The 18,178-nt window shown below is 35.8% G+C and overlaps 1 protein-coding gene across 4 annotated transcripts in view; it reads left to right on the top strand.

Moving 5' to 3' along the window:
• The window catches only part of LRBA (LPS responsive beige-like anchor protein), a 415,639-nt gene that overhangs the window by 156,303 nt on the left and 241,158 nt on the right, over positions 1 to 18,178 (top strand). For all 4 annotated transcript variants that reach the window (XM_042796732.1, XM_042796735.1, XM_042796733.1 and 1 more), the window contains one exon: positions 16,917 to 17,083. In XM_042796732.1, coding sequence (XP_042652666.1) covers positions 16,917 to 17,083 — 167 coding nt within the window. The remainder of the gene's footprint in view (positions 1 to 16,916; positions 17,084 to 18,178) is intronic.

Raw genomic sequence — 18,178 nt, forward strand, 5'->3', positions numbered from 1 at the left:
ATACCTTAATGAGCTTAGTGCTCTTGATTTGTTTGAAAAATAATTTATTGCTACCTTTTATGCCTTTATGCAAGTGTTCCTCAAACTCTTTTGGCCTGCTTCATTCTGCTTTTAAAACTAACATGCTATAGTTGACATGTTTTTCTTCTTTGAACAAACTTCTTGAAGATGCCATTTTTCTTACAGCCTTTTTTCTCTTGCAGCTTAACCATTCTGACTATTTTTATCTTTTAAAAAAACTTTTGATGGATGACATACATTTCCTTTGAACCCCTAATATTGTATCTTTTTATACAGTTTTTGTGTTGTCTATAAAAACATTTTCCATGTTTTGCTGCATATTTTTGTGCTCATAATATGAAAACTAAGCTAGATAGCTAAGAAATTTCTTGCTTCAAATTAGATGTACCCATCAGAAATGTTGTTTTTCTCACCTATTCATGAAAAATAAATCAGTAGTGCTTACCTTGTTTATTATTCATGTACAGATTTTTATGGTAGCTCATGCCAGGCAGTGATTCTAAAATTCTCTTGACTGAAGTAATACAGTGTAAGTAGAGTATAAATTTCTAACATTAACAGAGCAAATATCCTGTTGTGCTTGACTGGAGATTTTAATCTAAAATTTCTCTCCAAAGATAACTTGCATTGCTTATGTACCTTTTTATTAAGAGTATTAGAATTTTTTCAGCTTTGAAGAAAAAACATTGGTGACAGTAGATATCTGTCCTATGTGCTTTATTGTAAGTTGGGTTGATCTCAATGAGAAAGACATTATATTAAAATAATTCTGATACTGGTGCTGAGAAGGTTACAAAAGATCTTCAGGGTCTGAATACCCAAAGATGTGTTTTCTCACCATTCCAACTGGTAGGATGGACTTAAATATTCTGCTCAATTGTAAACTTTTGCTAATTGAGTTTTGCTTATATTCAGCATATATTTCTTTGTTATTATGTCATTATTATCTTTTGGCTTCATTAGTATTTTTTCTTTAGTTCTTATTTTTACTTGTTTAATCTGGTATTTATCACAGCCTCACTTCATTTTGCTAGGCTAAAGTGAGTTTTAGTCTTCTATGTTTTTTCATCTGAGGTTGTGTCTGCATACTCTGGATCATCCTGGTAGTTCTATTCTGTGACTGTTTTTGGAAGATTGAGTCCTACTGCATCATGGATGAGCAAGACTAATCCCGTTGATAAGTCCATTATCAAGCCTATTATTCTATCTCAAATTGTGGATGCTTAAGGAAGAGTTTATTAAAGAGGCAAACATAGTAATGCTTTCCCAGAGCACTCTTGCAATTTGAAGTGACTTCTGATTCTTTCTTGCCAGAACTGCTGGTCATGTGATTAGTACTGCCTCAGGGATTATTCCCCCATTTGCCTAGTAAAACTTTGAATCGCTAAGAGTTACACTGAGTTAACTGTAAACTGTACTGGCGTCTTAGTTTCATTCTTGTGTTGTAAAATGCCTTTTCTCTGGTTGAGAGTCAGGTTGGAGGGGAGACATGGATCACAACCCATATTTCTTAGAACACCTGTTCATTATACTGTTGTAATTAACAGAGTAATATTGTTAATGTTAATAGCTGTTAACTACACACAGTGCCATCACTTACACGCTTACAGTTGGAGCTTACAGTTAGGAGGCTGATTCCAACTGTATACTCTAACAAGTGTAATGAAGGGTTTATTCCAATAGGTTCAGAAAGTCCTGCAGAAGGTCCTTTGCTTTCATGGGTGTATATATATACAATTCTGTATTCCTTATTTGTGTAGAGTAACAGCTGGCTTTCTTGGATGTTGTGCGAGTCATACACATTGCTGCTGGTACTAATGTGTGCTAGTGGTGGTGAACAAATTCAGCAGACCTGTGGCATTCTGAATTGATCATATTTTGCAAATTTGACATAACTGCCAGTCCCTAGAGTTTACGAGCTCTTGGGAAACTTTCACACGTGACCTCAGCATGGACTCTTCAACTCTTTGGCCTGCTTTTTCCTGGTGGCTCTCTCCATCTAATGCTGTAAGAATCTATAGAACCCATTCATGCAAACTCACCTAGAAAGGGTCTCTTACACCACATGATTTTACAGAATTCTCCTATCCCTCCTGAGTTGTCTTCCCTCCCCCCTTTGAAAAGTCCTACTGTTACATAGTTATTTGTTCTGTGGCAGTGATTCCAGTTCTGAATCCTTCCAAAATGCTTGTCAGTTCTGTCATATTTCCTGATGGAAGACCCAAAACTGCACCCAGCATTCCAGCTGTAGACACACCAGGAATTTATAAATACACAATGTTTTCTGTGTTTATTCTCTTCCCAGTGGCTCCTAATTCTGTACTTGATTCCTCCGTGCTTGTTGATTATCCTGTACCAAGCTGATGGTTTCATAGAACTATGTCATTGATAATACCATCTCATTATGGCAAAAAGGAGTGAAAATAAAGGTGAACTCAGAGTCCATCATTTTGTATCTAAAATTATATTCTTTCCTACGCTTCTTTTATCTACACTGAAGTTCCTGTGCTGTTTTATTACCATGATGACTCGATCTTCCAGGCTCCCCCTCCAGTTCCTCACAACGCTTTCATGATTATACAGTTCTGTGTAGCTTAGTATCAGCAATGTATTTTGTCACTTCATTATTCACCCATTCTTCAGCCTTTTTTTTTACATCTATGGTGAACAGCCTGAAACAATCACAGACTGACAGGAATTGTACAGTTAATGTTAATTTGCCCAAAACCTTACCTAGTATTTTATCTCCTTTCCTTCTGGAAGTAGCTTTTCTGATTCTTGTAATTTACTCTTCCTTTGGCTGCTTTATGTTTTGCTTTTCTTCTGTGATGTTGGTCTAGATAAGTCTAATTTCCTAAAATGTGACTTTTTAAATCAAAGTAGCTTGTTTACACAAGTATAGAATTTGTGCTTACTGATGTTTTAGGAGCTTTGATGAGATAAAAATTTAGAGTATACTCCTGTTGTTATTATTTGTATAGTTAACATTCCTATTGAAGTTGAAAATATAAATGTCAAAACCATTCTGAAAAAAATAGTCAATTACAGCATAAAATGATAGTTTTAGTTTTTGTATACCTACAGGAACCTGAAGCTGTTGCAACACACTTGTTTGTTTCTGCTAAAACAGAATGGTGAATCAAACAGTTTATAATAGCATTAACTTCCAGATGAAATATTTTCAATCAGTCTTTATAATTCTAGAATTAGTGGAAACATTTATGTCTTTAGATTCTTCCATCAAGGTACAGGGAAGTGAATTATTGAAAAGATAAAAATAAATTTGTTTGCCTTCTGTCAGAGTTCATATCCACAGCCAACCTTGATAGAAGACCAGAATGATTTAGACAAGTTTGCTTTGGAGATTCATAACATATGCTTGCTGGACAGAATTGAGTTATCTCTGCTCTGGAGAGTAAGTTATTGTAGCAGGAGCTGACAGAGATGAAGATAACTGAGGGAAATTCAATTACCTTTTAGTGTTTTCCTTCTAATAGGATTCTTAATGTGAAAAAGATCCTTAGATGATGCGCCTATGTTGCTTTGTGAGATTTGCTTTGATACCTGCATCCAGAATAAAGTGAACTCTTCTTTTCAGGCCGTCATTAAGGATGAAATATGCATCTGATTGCTAAATAAGTGTTAACTTTTGATCCAGCATATTGTCATTTGTAGCCCAGATGTATTTGACAGTCTTTTGGCAATAGTGTTGAACATTCTTTCAAATACAATTTAGTTTTCAAAAGTAGTTTTTATGTGAGAAGGTTGTTTATAACAGGAATTGAAGAAAGAGTTCACAAAACTGCAAAGTATTTCCCTATATTCTAGTTCTGTTTCTGCATGTTTGTTTTCTGATTTTACTTTTCCTGGCAAAAGCATCTGAGTTGCAAATACTGCTTATGACTGACCTGAGTTCAGGCTATTGGGTTAAAGCCCATCCCATTTGACTATAGCTGTATTTCATGTGAAACCTCTGCAGTTTTGAAGTTACCAGGGTAGATTGGTGCATACAGGTATTAGGATGTTATTATCTGCGTTACTTTTAAAAATTTCATTTTTTTTAATCATGGCTGATGGTTGAAATGAGAGTTTAGAAGTGATTTTATGAAGCCAGCTTGTTCTGCAGCTTTATGTATAAAAACATACCGCATACAAGTTTGTGTACCCTGCAATATGCTTTCTTTTACTGACTCATTAAACTACTGTCTGTGGCTGAATGTAGTTATGTATATATCCTCCAAAATATTTTATTTTTAAAATTCTGACCCTTATCAGCTTTGGAAAGTAAAGTCCGCTTTTTATCTGGAGGATTTACCGAAGCACTTGCACACTGATAAATCTATAAAAGAAAGGAAGAACAAGTATCTTCATCTTAGATTTAATTGCAACCCCAAAACAGGTTTGGATGTCCCTAAATGACACAGCATATCTGACCTTATAGAAGTCTGTATTGAAAATCTAGTCCATAGTTTGAGTAGTTACTTGTCTTGACCTGTGGCTTCTTGATTATGCAAGCTATAGATACACTGGTCATTCTCTTATTTGCACTGAATTCATAGTGTCCATAGTCTCAACTTGTAGTTAAGGCAGTCTCCTCATTTAAGCATGACAAAGTTTATTCGTGCATGTTTATTTTTTTTGATGTTCATGAAGGTGACTTACGAAAATCAACTTTGGGGCAATGTGGGAAGTAAAACATATGCATCAAGCTACTGAGATGTTTAGAGAAGTTCATGAGTAGCGCCTGAAGGCATATACAGTTAAGGCTTTAAATGTCACCTATATTAGTCACATAGAGTATTTTTCTCTTTCATTTATTGTAATGTTATGGAGGAGGAAGTTGTGGAAAATATTTCATCTAGTGTAATAGTTTATGCTGAGTTTATGCTAAATGCATTGGTATTTCACATTCCAATGAAAGCTTCACTGAGAATGCTCTGTTCTGAATACAAAATATAGGGACTGTGCTGAAATAAATATCTCCATGAATGATGATTGAAGAGAGACAGTAATTGTTTAAATAAGGATTTTTCAGTTAAATTCCTAAAATTATCTTTATTTTGTAGCAGATGGAGCTTGAAGTCTTATTGGGATCCAGGGAGGGAAACAGTGGAAAACTGTAAAGCCATACCCAACCAAGGGTGACATTCTGAATCTTTTATAAAGGCAGCCTTTTATTTCTGAGTAGATCTATACAGCTTTCCAGCAAAGGGAACCGAGACTGGACTAATCAGAATTCTTAACATTTCAGACGAGTCGTAGACTTAGAATACACTGTTGGGCTGCCACAAGGGCTGGCAGCGCCCCGCAGGGGCACCCGCTGTATAACTGCAACCTCCTGGGCAGGACCTCACCAAGCATCTCCAACCTGCCCCCCACTGTGAAAAGAGGAGGGCAGCCCTGGGGGAGGGTTGCCAGGGCCAGCACAGCCCCTTCCCCTCGCCCCAGTAGGGTAGGGCCACGGGGCCAGGGCCAGCCTGAGGCTGGGAAGCCCACCTGCCCCATGGCTGGGGACCTGAGAAGGATCAGGGAGCCCGCAGCAAGGTGGTGGGCATGGCTAGGATGGAGGGTTGGCCCTGGGCTCTGGCCAGCTTGTGGGGCAGCCTCCCTCCACTACCACCAGCAGGACAGGGTCATCTGCAGCTGCACCGGCTCTGTGCTGGCCCTCATCCCTGGGGAGGACCACATGCCACCTACAGGCATCTCTAAATTATGCTGCGATTCGTCTGAAATGTGCTAAACATTTCCAGAAGGAAAAAATCAGATATTCTGACTTCTGAAATATTTTTGCTTATTTTTTTCCTACGCTGCCTGTTAGAAACCCTAAATATCTCATTTTCAAGCAGTTGTTGATAGCCTTGAAGCCGGCATCACCCATCTTGGCATTGGACCAACACTGTTTTGCAAGGCAATTTCATGTGGTTGGCCACAGAAGAGGCAGGAATGTTTCTCGGGTTGTTTTTGCGTGACAGTTGTTTGAAGCTGCTCAGAAATGTGGAGTATTAGAAGTAGATTATTGGCTAGAGTGTAACAGAGGCTGTTAAAGTGTGCAAGAAATGTTGTTACATGGCTCTTTGGTATGTCCAATAACTGTCACTTACATGTGTTTTATATAAAGTTTTATAGCATTTCAGTAGTTTCTTTCATTTTTGTGCATGCTTAGTGGAAGCTGGAGATTTTGATTAGTCACTGTACTTTCTTTCAATACATATAATGTTAACAATGGAACTATAATTCACATCAAATCTCAGATTATTGTTTTAAAAATCCACAGAATTTATGTTGCTTTTTTATCCTGAGTGGCTATTGTGCTCTAAACATAACAAGCTCCAAGTATTGAGTTTGTTATTTTATACGGAATTAAAGTCAGATAGAGAAAACTAGCTAAGTGGGATTTGTGCCTTTGTACTGTGTAGTCTGTTTTGTGCCATTACACCAACACCCATGAGTTCAGCTGTTCATAACAAATGCTGATAACTGTTATCACAGGGTAGTATGAAAACACCCTCACACCATTAAAAAAAAAACAACCAGACAGAAAAATCTTTCATGCTGCACTGAAACAAAGCCAAAAATAGAAATCAGCAAGAACATCAGAGCCTTGGAATAGGATGTTTTACAAGTTCTGGTATTTAATATTGAAATGGGAAATGAGAAACAGAAGACTCCTGAAAAGGATCTTACATATTCTTCTTTTGTAAATGAATATGTTTATGGAATATGCTTAATTTTTTTTTAAAGTTGACAGAAAGGATGATACCTGTAGAAACTGGTTGTTGCTACACATTATCAATTTCTCTAAAGGCCACATCTGTGGTAGTTGCAATACTGACATTTGCATCATCGAGGTCTTTTAATTTAAACCAAGTGGGCAAGAAAATTATAGATTTGAAAGCAGCTGTTATAAAGTATTTTCTGTTCCATATAGCTCAGTATAAGGACCTAGAGTTGTATGAATGAGTGTTTTTAACTTAAACTGCTGTAAATTAAAGGAGAGACTGTTGTCTTCTCATACTTTGAATAGCCAGAATATTTCAAAAGCTGTTTTTTTATGGATAATAAAATTACACAGTTTAAAAAAGAAATTAAATTATCTGTCCCCAACAATTTTTAGAGCCAAACATCAACATTTCAAGTGTGGTAGAACTTTTTCTGAATAAAAAATGTTAATTAAAAATTAAACGTGTTCATACCTATCTTGTGCCATTCTGAAATTCCCAAATTGTGTTACATAAATGCATGAGAACCAATCACAAAGAAAAAAACCTCATATGCTGTTTAGAATGAAATACAAAACATAGGCTACTGAAAAAAAGAGAGGGGAAAAAAGTTAAAATAATTTGCTTTTCACAGTTTGATGCTATAGGAATTCTGAGAGGAAGCTTTAAGTTGAGGCAGAGGTTAAGCTAAAGCTGGAATGGTGACTGCTTAATATGTTTCCAAAGTAGGTGACTAGGAATGATTTTAAAGAATAATTGTTATAAAACACCATATTTTAAGAATACTTTCAATTTGCTTCAGGATTATTTTTTTTTTTAAAAAACCTTTGCCATTTCATCATCATCTTAATCAAAATATCCTGCGTTTAAAATACTTCGTTCTCCAAAGAATAAACTTCTCAAGAATCTTAGTTTACCATAAGGTGAAGAGCAAGTTTGGAGTGTTAGAAATTTGCAAATCAGCAGTACTGAGCATGTTATTTTTGAATAGACTTTTGAATAAAATCCCATATAATCCTTTTTTTTTTTTTCCCCACAGATTATTCTCTGATAGCAATTTCAAATTCCTCTGACAAAAAAAAAAAAAAAAAAGCAGCTCTTAATACTTTTCCTTACTAATGAATTAAGATTCCTCAGGTACAGATGAAAGTGCAATGACTTAATGGCAGAAACTGAAGATTTTTTTCTGTGTGTGAGAAGGAAATGCTTTGCCAGCAAATGTGTTGGTCCTATTTAGCAGTGTTGCTCAAGGATATGTGCCAGTCAAGGTGGTCTTTCTCCATTGTGAAGGGCTGAAAATGTTCTGAACTGTCAGAGATCAAGTCCACTAAATTAACTCTTAGAGCAAGCATGACAGAAGCTGGTGAAGGACAGATGGGTTACCTTTTGAGTGGTGAGTTCCTGTTCATGTCTGAATGTTTCATAGCTGAGGTTTCACAAAAGGTTTGCCAAATATGACACAAAGCTTTTAAAGCTCTGTCTGTTGCTGATGCAGAATAATAGGCAATTTGTTCCTACAGCTGTCTTAATTACCATTATGTATCCCTGTGTAGTACGTTGATTTTGTTGTGTGCTGTTGGTATTTTTCCCTTTGCTTGTTCTTAATGTCTAGTGAGTACTAGACTACTATACAGAGTAGGATAATTTTAAAACATGCCTTTTATTCTGTTATCAGAGTACAGAATGAAGTTATAGAAAGGCAAACTACAATTTTATTTACTTATTTGTTTTTCATTAAGCATCATAAGTGACATCCTAAGGAGCCCAGTCAGGACCCAAAACAACTTGGTATCTAAAGTACTGAAGCCTATTAGAGATGTGCTTGTCATTGGCATGCAACCAGTCATGGCAAGATGGGAAGCCATTATGCCTAAATACCTTGTTATCTCGAATGATTGTGGTTTCTCTGTTCTTTGTTCATGGGTTGGTATATTTTGATACATTCTGAAACTCCTAGGTTAAAATCAGAGTTGTGTTCTTAAACTAAGACACCAAACAGGGAAAGCTGAGAAGTGCTTGAGAGGAACTATGTATAAAATAGAAATAGAAACACAGACCTTGGGCTGCAGGGATATCTCAAGGGGCTAATCATTCTGTCTTTTGGAAGTCCGGAACTCCACATAATCATGGAAACTGTTTATGTGGAGATTTTGGCTGGAAATGAATTTGCTTTGCATGTGTTTTGTAAATCTATAAGGAAATTTAGTGAGTGTGATGCAGCAGGACTCTCAAACAATAAATAACAAAGTCATCAAAGGTATGTTGATTATTTTTGCATTGTATTTTACATATAATATGAACGTGAGTTCTTATATAATAAAAAAAAGAGTCCTATATAGGAATACATGTTCCTGTAAGGTAGGTGTTGAGAAAATTAACATGTGTTAAATACTAATATACCTAGGTATTTATAGCTGTGTCTTTCATAACTATAGAAATTAAAGAATTTTAATTCATGCAAATGTCTTTCACTTTGTTAAAGCCAGAGTCTGAAGCCACATATATAGATTAAGCTGGTACAAGATATTTTGTAATAAAGTTTTAAATTATCTTTTGGTTTATCTGCTTATCTGAATTATTCTGGGTGAATTTTTCCATTCTTTGTGCTCTCAGAAGTTGAATTACTTTAAGATTTAGATTTTTGTTTTTCCTGCTTTAGGAAAGAAGGTTGACAAAATGTTTCCAAATTAAAACATTAAAAAATAATTACCACTTTTTATTTAATTCAGAATTTCCATTTTTTTCCATGTTTTGCGGTATTACTGTTTCCCCACTGTCAGAAATGTACCTTTTGCCCCTATTGTGAGAAATTATTCCAAATTCATCTGACACAAAACTTATGAAAATTTGCTGTTTATGTAGTACCTTTAAGTGCTTCTTAATTAGTAAGTTGTGTTGTTCAAAAATACTCAATAGTGTGTGTTACTTGCTCTTAGAGACTTCATCTGAGGTTTCTCAGTGCCACCTGAGCTGCATGTGACTTCCAGTCTGTTCGAGCGTCACTCCTGTGCCAGGTCTTGGTGCTGTAAGTTATAAAGGATCAGTGCTGGCAGTAGGGTGTCTGGAAATCTGAATCCTAGAGAAGTAATTATTTGGGTGCTGGGGCCAGAGCAGCTGGACTGCTTTCTTACCTACCTTACAGGTAGCCCAGGTTCTCACCGTGCCTCAGTGGAACAAGACAGTTGGAAAGGTGTTGATCGCAGTTGGTGAATAAGGATATTTCAGAGCTTTAGTTTGTTGGCTTTTACTGGAAATGTGCCATCTGGCCCCTGATCATACAAAGATTTTCACAAGCTCTTGAAGAATGGGTTGAAAGCCACAGCAAGACTTATTTGGCAAATGTTTCCTGAGCTGACAGCACCATCATTGCAGTGGATGATAACTGTTTTCCCCTACTTCCACTTCATGTTCATACTGTATGGAGGGGAGGAAGTGTCCCGATGCTATTGCTAGAGTAAGGTACTAACGGCAAGAACAAAGGTGAAGTTTGCCTGGGTAATGTGAGAAAGAGCCTGCAGGTAAAAGAGAAGAACAGAAAGAAAAGCTGGGAAGCATTGAGAATAGAACGGGGACAGTTCCCTAGGCCAGTGTTCACTGCATCTTTGGAGACTGGAACTAAATACTGTATTTGTCTTCTGGCAGTAACAAGTTGCTCACAAATCTTTTAACTACTAGTTACAGACAAGGTGACAATGAAATACTGCTTTGCTTTGGTTGAAGGGATAGAAGTCTTTGTAGTTGGCCCACTTTCAGATTTGCATATAAGTCCCCACCTGATGAAAATTATTTTTAACCCTTTTTAAAACTTAAGTTGCATAGAACTGACCACATGAAAAGATTTCAAAGCCAAATACCCAACAGTTATGAAAAATCAGAGCAGTGTAACCCTATTTTGGCCCTCATTAAACATGTGTAGTGAATCCTTAGATTATGTAAGTATATGTCTCATTTGCCGGACAGAGTGGATGTTCCATATAAAGTAAGTGAATTTGTCAGTTCCAGATGTTGTTCATGGATCTCATTAATTTGCTGCATTGCACTAGAAGTTCTTTAGTGAATACAGTGCTGATCTCTGTGGTGGTGTTGAAGCAGTTGAATGTCACAATGTTGATGCAATGTAGTTGGGAAATAGCTTAAAAGATCATTGCTGGCTCCTTCTTTGCTTAATACATCTGTGAGCACAGAGCCACCTATGCAGAAGTGCTGAGCTTTACTGTTTCTAGGGCATAGGGGAATTGTACTTTGATTATTTCTAGCTTGAAAAATGCCTTGTTACTTGGAAGATGTGGACCGAAAGTATCTCAAATGTAATGCCCAAGAGTAATGTTTTTAAGATCTTAGTCTGTTTTAAAACAATAACAGTATGAATGGACTGCAGACATAAACTGGATTTGTAAAAGAGAGAGGGAGCAAACTGTCCATTCTAGTGCATGCTTTGAAAGTAAAGCATTTGAGAATATGTACAGTCAGAACCGGTCGCTTTGGTTCAAAAAGAACATTTGTCTCTGCATACTGTTTATGCCAGTGGTTAGCAGTGATGCTTAGAGAGTTGGACTATTGGAACAATGTAGGGCACGTATAGCAAATCCCAGTTTCTAGCAAGGAGTAAGAGCTCTTGTTTGTGTAAAGCTTTGTCTTTGATTGTGATCCAAGGGTGCTACTGTAACACAAATAATATCAATTAGATAAGCATCAAAGAAAAAAGTAAACCCAAAACAAGTAGTGTACTAATGGATACTGCAAAATAAATCTGATGTTATTTGTCTCTGCTCTTTACTATTTATTTATTCTGTCAGTTGTTTTTATATCTAGTTGAACTCTTGTTGGTTTGTCTCATTTACATACTCTACTAAATTGGGTCCATTTGAGAGATGCAATCTCAGTGAAAGTGCTGTTGCCTAGTGTTTATTTGGGTTTACTAAAGCTTAATACGGTGTGACATAAAGGTAAAAAATAAAGCTGTTGATTCAGCACAGATTAAAACCAGATGTCTCTTGAGATCCTTGCATTTCGCTCTAATCACTAACCCAAATTGACTGTGGTAGGGTGTTTTTTGTTTTTTGTTTTTTGTTTTTTTTTTTTTTTTTTTCTGGTCATGACCATAGTTTTACCAGTCTGTGCTAGGTGTGATCTAAGTCAAGAGCATTTTTTGGTTTTTTGTTTTTTTTGTTTCTGTCTGTCTGTCTGTCTTTCTGTCTGTCTGTCTTCTCTGTCTGTCTTTCTGTCTGTCTTTCTGTCTGTCTTTCTGTCTGTCTTTCTGTCTGTCTTTCTGTCTGTCTTTCTGTCTGTCTGTCTGTCTGTCTGTCTGTCTGTCTGTCTGTCTGTCTGTCTTTCTGTCTGTCTTTCTGTCTGTCTTTCTGTCTGTCTTTCTGTCTGTCTTTCTGTCTGTCTTTCTGTCTGTCTTTCTGTCTGTCTTTCTGTCTGTCTTTCTGTCTGTCTGTCTGTCTGTCTGTCTGTCTGCCTTTCTGTCTTTCTGTCTGTCTGTCTTTCTGTCTGTCTTTCTGTCTGTCTTTCTGTCTGTCTTTCTGTCTGTCTTTCTGTCTGTCTTTCTGTCTGTCTTTCTGTCTGTCTTTCTGTCTGTCTTTCTGTCTGTCTTTCTGTCTGTCTTTCTGTCTGTCTTTCTGTCTGTCTTTCTGTCTGTCTTTCTGTCTGTCTTTCTTGTAATTTTAAATGCATGTTTGTTTTTTTTTTTTTCTCCAGGAATGTCTGGCTACAAAATGACTTTATTCTTTCTTTCCCCCCCTTCCACATTTATATTACAAACAGTTGATTTAGATGCAGATTCTTTTTAATCTTGAAATCAGATAAAAGGCTGGAAAAGTGGATAAATGAGGTTTGGAAAACTATAGGTTGCAGAGATGAGAAGCCATTGCTTTGTCTTCAGTCCATTAAAAAGAGAAGAAATAGAAGAGATACTTTGATAAGTGTTCTGCTGGTGTTAACCTTGATGGCTATTATCGGGGGGATGATGCTATATCTATTTCATTGGCTTAAGCTTTTTTCATGCTGAGAGAAATCAATACTTTGAGTCGTTGGATGACAGAGGCATCACTTCAGAATTGACGGTGGCTGTCAGACGTTGTCATTGGTTGACTTTTGTTCGCTGTTGAGGTTTTAAGCTTTCATTTTTCTAAGTCTTATTCAGGAGTCTTTGTAAGATTTCCCTGGGTAGCGTTTTTAGTCTAGACTTTAAACCTCAGGTCAGAGGTCAAGTGCAAAGATCTGTGAAAGCAGAGGATTGAGGAGCTCCACTCCTTCATTTACCGAAATATCCTTATTTGTAGGGAATTTGCATTAGTGGCAAGACTACGTGTTATCTCATGGATGACTTTTCCTCTTAAATGACACCGTCTTAGGTTGTTCACAAAGCAAGTAGCTTTTAGCCAGATTAGACAAAGGAACTGGCATATGTAAACGTGTTCAGTGATCTCTGAGTTGAGTGAAAGCAACAAGGTGCAATATTGCTTGTAAAACCCCTACACTATGAAACTTTTTCATAGTTTGTAGAAAGCATAACATTCTAATTTTGGGACTGTAAAAGTGCACCTGCAGATGGTACCATGCAGAGGAAATTTTTTACTTGACATTTTTATAAAGATCAAAGATAAAATCATTTTGAAACACTAGATAAATCCTTCTCTTCGCTGAAATACAGACAGGCAGAATAGACTGATTCACCTTCTCAGTATTTTGCAATAGTATTTCTGGAATATTTCCTGTATACAGCATGTATTGTATTTTCATATCTATAACTTGCCTTTTGGATGACCTTATGCTCCTTTAGAATTACTGTTCCTTAAAAGTAAATCTTCAGATAACCTGTATGTTCAAATAGCTTGCAGTCTTGTCCAAGCAGGGAACAGTGGAAAGGGAAAAATCCCTGTTCCGCTCTGTGATAATGGCAAAGAGAAGGTTTCTGTTCCATCCTGGATGAAGGGATAGAGAACAAGGGTCTGTGCTCTGTGCTGTCTCAAAGGATTCTGCTTAATATACTTGTCCTTTGTAAAACTTTTAATGGCCATTGAATTTAAGACTTTTTGTAGATAACCTGTGAAGTGTATGTATGAAAATACATTTTTCTCCTTCCAACGTTTTTTGGTTCATCATGAGTGTGACTGCAGTACTTCTGTGATTGTGCTTTCATTACGCACTTGCCCAAAGAGATTACAAAAATTATGTAGGCCAAAGCACCTAATAGACGGAAGGTTTGACAACTTTGTTTGCATGCAACTGTATATCTAATTATAAATGCATATTCAAGCATGACAGGGTACATATTTCAAGTGCAAGGGCTCAAGAAATAAAGAAGAAATAAAATAGTAAAAATATATTTTTGAGTCTGTGCACAAGCAGAAATCAAGCTGAATTTTTATTTTGCATAAATAGAATGATCAGGATTTAGTATGAAGTGTTAACATGTACCACTCTCTATCCTGGTATTGCATCTCTGGAAGTAGTGGATCAGGTGGACCTGAAGGCATCTGGAAAATAAAAAAATACAGTAGAGAAATAGAGACGTTTTAGTGCTTTCAGAACAGTCTAGTGGTGATTGGCTACTTTGGTCTGGGTCTCTTTCCATTTCATTCAGTGGAGCCAGTCTTCTTTCACTCCTGTATTAAAATTTATTTGAGAAGGAGGGGGAGGAATAGCTTTTTATGATGAATATTTGGTATATATTGTGAGTAGGAACTACTAAACAATTGATGATTCACCTGTATGACCAAAGAGATGATTATTCTTGCAAAACTTTCTTCTTATGAGTAACTATAAATGCACGTGCCAGATATTTGGCAGAACTGTGGCTTCTTTCTGTTCTTGTTTGTAAAATATATATTGTAAAGAGTGTGCTATGGTTAAGAGTCCCTCCTGGAGCGATGCTATAATTTTATGGAATTACTGCATGTGAGAGTGTCTCAATTTTGGAGGGTAACTGCAAATTTCTATTCATATTAAATGCTGAATTTTCTGAAAAGTGGAATCCTATACATTTCTATGTTGTAACAGGCTGATTCTATTTTCGTGGAAGATGTCAGGACAATAAAATACCTTTTCTTTTTTTTTTTTCTCCTTCATTTAAATGTCACAGCCACACTTTGAAAGTCTTTGTTGGTATTTAATGAAGAATGCGTTCAAAATTACATCATAAAGAGACTTTTTTTAAAGAGGTAGAAGTTCATTATATCTTTTACAAAACATTCTAGTTTGATTTCCATTTTATCATGTTTTAAGGTCAAATGTGACTTTAATGTTCCATAAAGAGACAGAGATTGATAATGGGGAAAGAATAACCCTCTAATGTGATTTATATCTATGGATTTTATGTCAGATATGAAAAGTTGCTGTTCAAATTGTAAAGGAGGATCCATTAAAGAGCACTTTAAAACATTTTACTACTTAGCTTACCTTATACACTTGTTTTTAGAATTCTGCCCTTTCAGGCAACTTAAAAATAACAGCTTATGAAACATTTACAAAGTGCTGAAAAGAACTCAGAATCGTCATGGGTGCAAAATATATTAATGTATTGGAAAAGACAGCTGTATTTAAAAAGAGCTAGAAAAATCTTGTTTAGCGTTGGTTATGATTTAGCCATCTTATATTTTTGTGAAGAGGGGTGGCAGAGTACGTTAGGAGTACAAAAGCCAATTTTTGATGTCTCATTGACTTGGAAAGTCAGCTGCTCATTCTTCACTCCTGGATGTCTGTTCATCAGGTGAGCATTGCTCTGAGGTGTGGGAAGAATTATGAGAAAATCTGTAAATATATTAAAATTGTTAAAATAGCTCTTTAAAATTTATTCATCTGCTAGTACATTTTTGTTATCGAATGTCTATGAAAATCTACACAACCCCAAATTTTATTTTACTTGTGTTTTTTTCACATTCTTCCTATCTTTCTCTCACTTTATATGACATATATATTTGTATATACACTTATATAAATAACGTTAATAGCCTGCCTTTTTCTTTATTTGCAGCAGCTTTCTAATGCCTGTACATATAGATAGATTTATATAGTAGAACCATTACTACTGTTTTAAACATAAAAAGTGTTACGATATGGTGCTAATATCTAAGCTCTAAGAAATAATTGTACTAGTGTCTGCATCAGCTGTGCTTCACAAAGGAAAAGCAATTTTTTTGTTGTTGTTAGGCAGGCATTTGTGTCCATTCTACTAACTAGATCATAGAATAATCCAATCATTGACAAAGGCTGAAATGCTTTGTCTGGCATATGCGATCTGTGGAATTGCCAGATGAAAACTGAAATTAGAAACAGGGAGTGATGAAGTGGGGAAAAGCCTTTATTGTTTCTACTGATATTTGAATAATTTGTTGTGGGTCTTCATGTACAGTGGTTTGAGAGGGTGATCTAAATCTGGTGCCTGTTTTTTGAGTTTTGTATTAACAGAGAAATTTTCAGAAGATCAGCAAAAAACAAAATAATAAGAAAATGTTGTAACAAAGAATCTTTCATAGTTTTGAGTTCTGTTTGTAGCTGTGACTTTCTGTTCTTATTCACCAGTATTTGGTTTTGAGTACCTCGACAAATAGGAGATGCTTATAGAACATTTGTAGTACAGCTAGGAAAATTATTAACTTTCCCATGCTGGCCTGCAAATGTGCTCAACCTCAAGAAGCCATCTGGTAAAGATCGATTCAGTCTTCATAAGCATTTTGTCTTCTGTGTATCTGAAGATATGTAGATTTTCTCCTTAGTTTTTATAGCTACATATTTGTACAAACAACAGCAAATGGTTGGCTACCCAACTCTAATGAAGAGTCACAGGAGTGGAGCGGTCAGCTAGCTGGCACTCCTTATTCTGAAATTGCCTCTTTGTTTTTATAATGCTATTTTATTAGGAAATAAAAGGGGTTGTGCTTACATGTTTTATTATGCGATCAGGCTACTAATGTGTTACTGTTTGCTAAATCATACATTTGTGTGTATGCTATGTGTTTAAAGGTTTCATGACAAAACAAGATCCCCTGCTTGGCGCTCTGGACAGGTTTACTGTGGGCAGCTGCTCAGTGCCTCAATTCTCAAACCTGTAAAATGGGGTTAATTCTTATTTCTCAAGTGTTTTGTATAAGTAATTAATGATGAAGTGCTTCAAAGTTCCTTTGGATTGTATAACTAAAATTCAAAGTAATAAAGTCTTTATTTTTCTCCTAGTCACTGTGTGCCCAGTATTCTGCAGACAAACGGGAAGAAGAAAAAATGTGTCATCATTTGATAATGGCAGCTAAGTACCGAGACCAGGTGACTGCAACTCAGCTAATACAGAAAATTATCAACATTCTGACAGACAAGCATGGAGCCTGGGGAAGCTCTGCACCAAGGTAAAGCATTTCTGGGGTGTTTTAAAGTTTTTTTGAGAATTGGGCTGTGCTCAGCTATGCTCAGGTGATTTGAGTTAGTGTCTGATGGTCAAATTTAAAGCTAAACAAGTTTTTCAGTTTGTTTGTTTTTGTGTTTTTTTTTTTTTTCTTTTTTTTTAAACCAAAGTAATATAAAAAAGGTAAAATAAATGTGTCGGTGTTTAGTAGGGGTGAATGTCAGAGAACTAGTGCTTTGTTAGAGTAATAGAAAACAGGGTGATTCTCTTGTGACTTTAAAATTTGCTATAGCACTGTGATAGAAATATTTGGAATGTCCAGTTCTACCCTTATCATTTATTTGAAAAGTAATTTTTAAAAGTAAATATTTTCGTACAACTAGCTTTCTTCATGGTGCATTATATGGTTCAAGACTGAACCACAATTTAGTAACTTGTTTTCTTTTCTGCAAAACTTCAAACGAACAAACAACTTCTTAAGTTAGAGGGAAATTATGAGTGTCGTATTAGTAATTTCAAGGTGAAAACAGTACCACCAAATTAATTCTCCTTCTGGAATTCTCAGTATGTACCTTCATTACAATAATACTTGTCTACTTTCTTTAGCACGAGTCACAGCTAAAGTTTCACTTTCAAATCTAAAATACAAGTTCAAGTCTTTGTAATACATCCTTAATTAAGGCTTAAGAATAACTGGAACGTATTTAGGCTAGAACATAGTGATGATGAATATGCTGGTATATTGAGATACTATTATTTGTATGCTGCGGAATAATAAGCATGAGAGAAGTATGTGCGTAGGCAAGAAACTGATTTTCCCAGTAACCTTTATTCATTGTTCATTAACTATTTGTTTTATAGAAAGAAAAAGAATTCCCAAGCACTAATAATCTCTATAACGTTACAGTAATGTGAAGAAAATATTACGAATAAAATTAACTGGAAACGCTAAAATTAAGAATTGTGATGATATGGCATATATGTCCATTTACCATAAATATCAATTCTGGGGTCTAGGTTATAAGGTTAAATGTGAAAAGCCAAAATAAGTGTTTAATGCTGTTTTTCTTTGAAGTAAATTATGCTTAAATATAAAATC

The sequence above is a fragment of the Tyto alba genome, unplaced genomic scaffold (genome assembly GCF_018691265.1).
Source record: "Tyto alba isolate M040663 unplaced genomic scaffold, T.alba_DEE_v4.0 Super-Scaffold_23, whole genome shotgun sequence".
NCBI classification, from domain to species: Eukaryota; Metazoa; Chordata; class Aves; order Strigiformes; family Tytonidae; genus Tyto; species Tyto alba.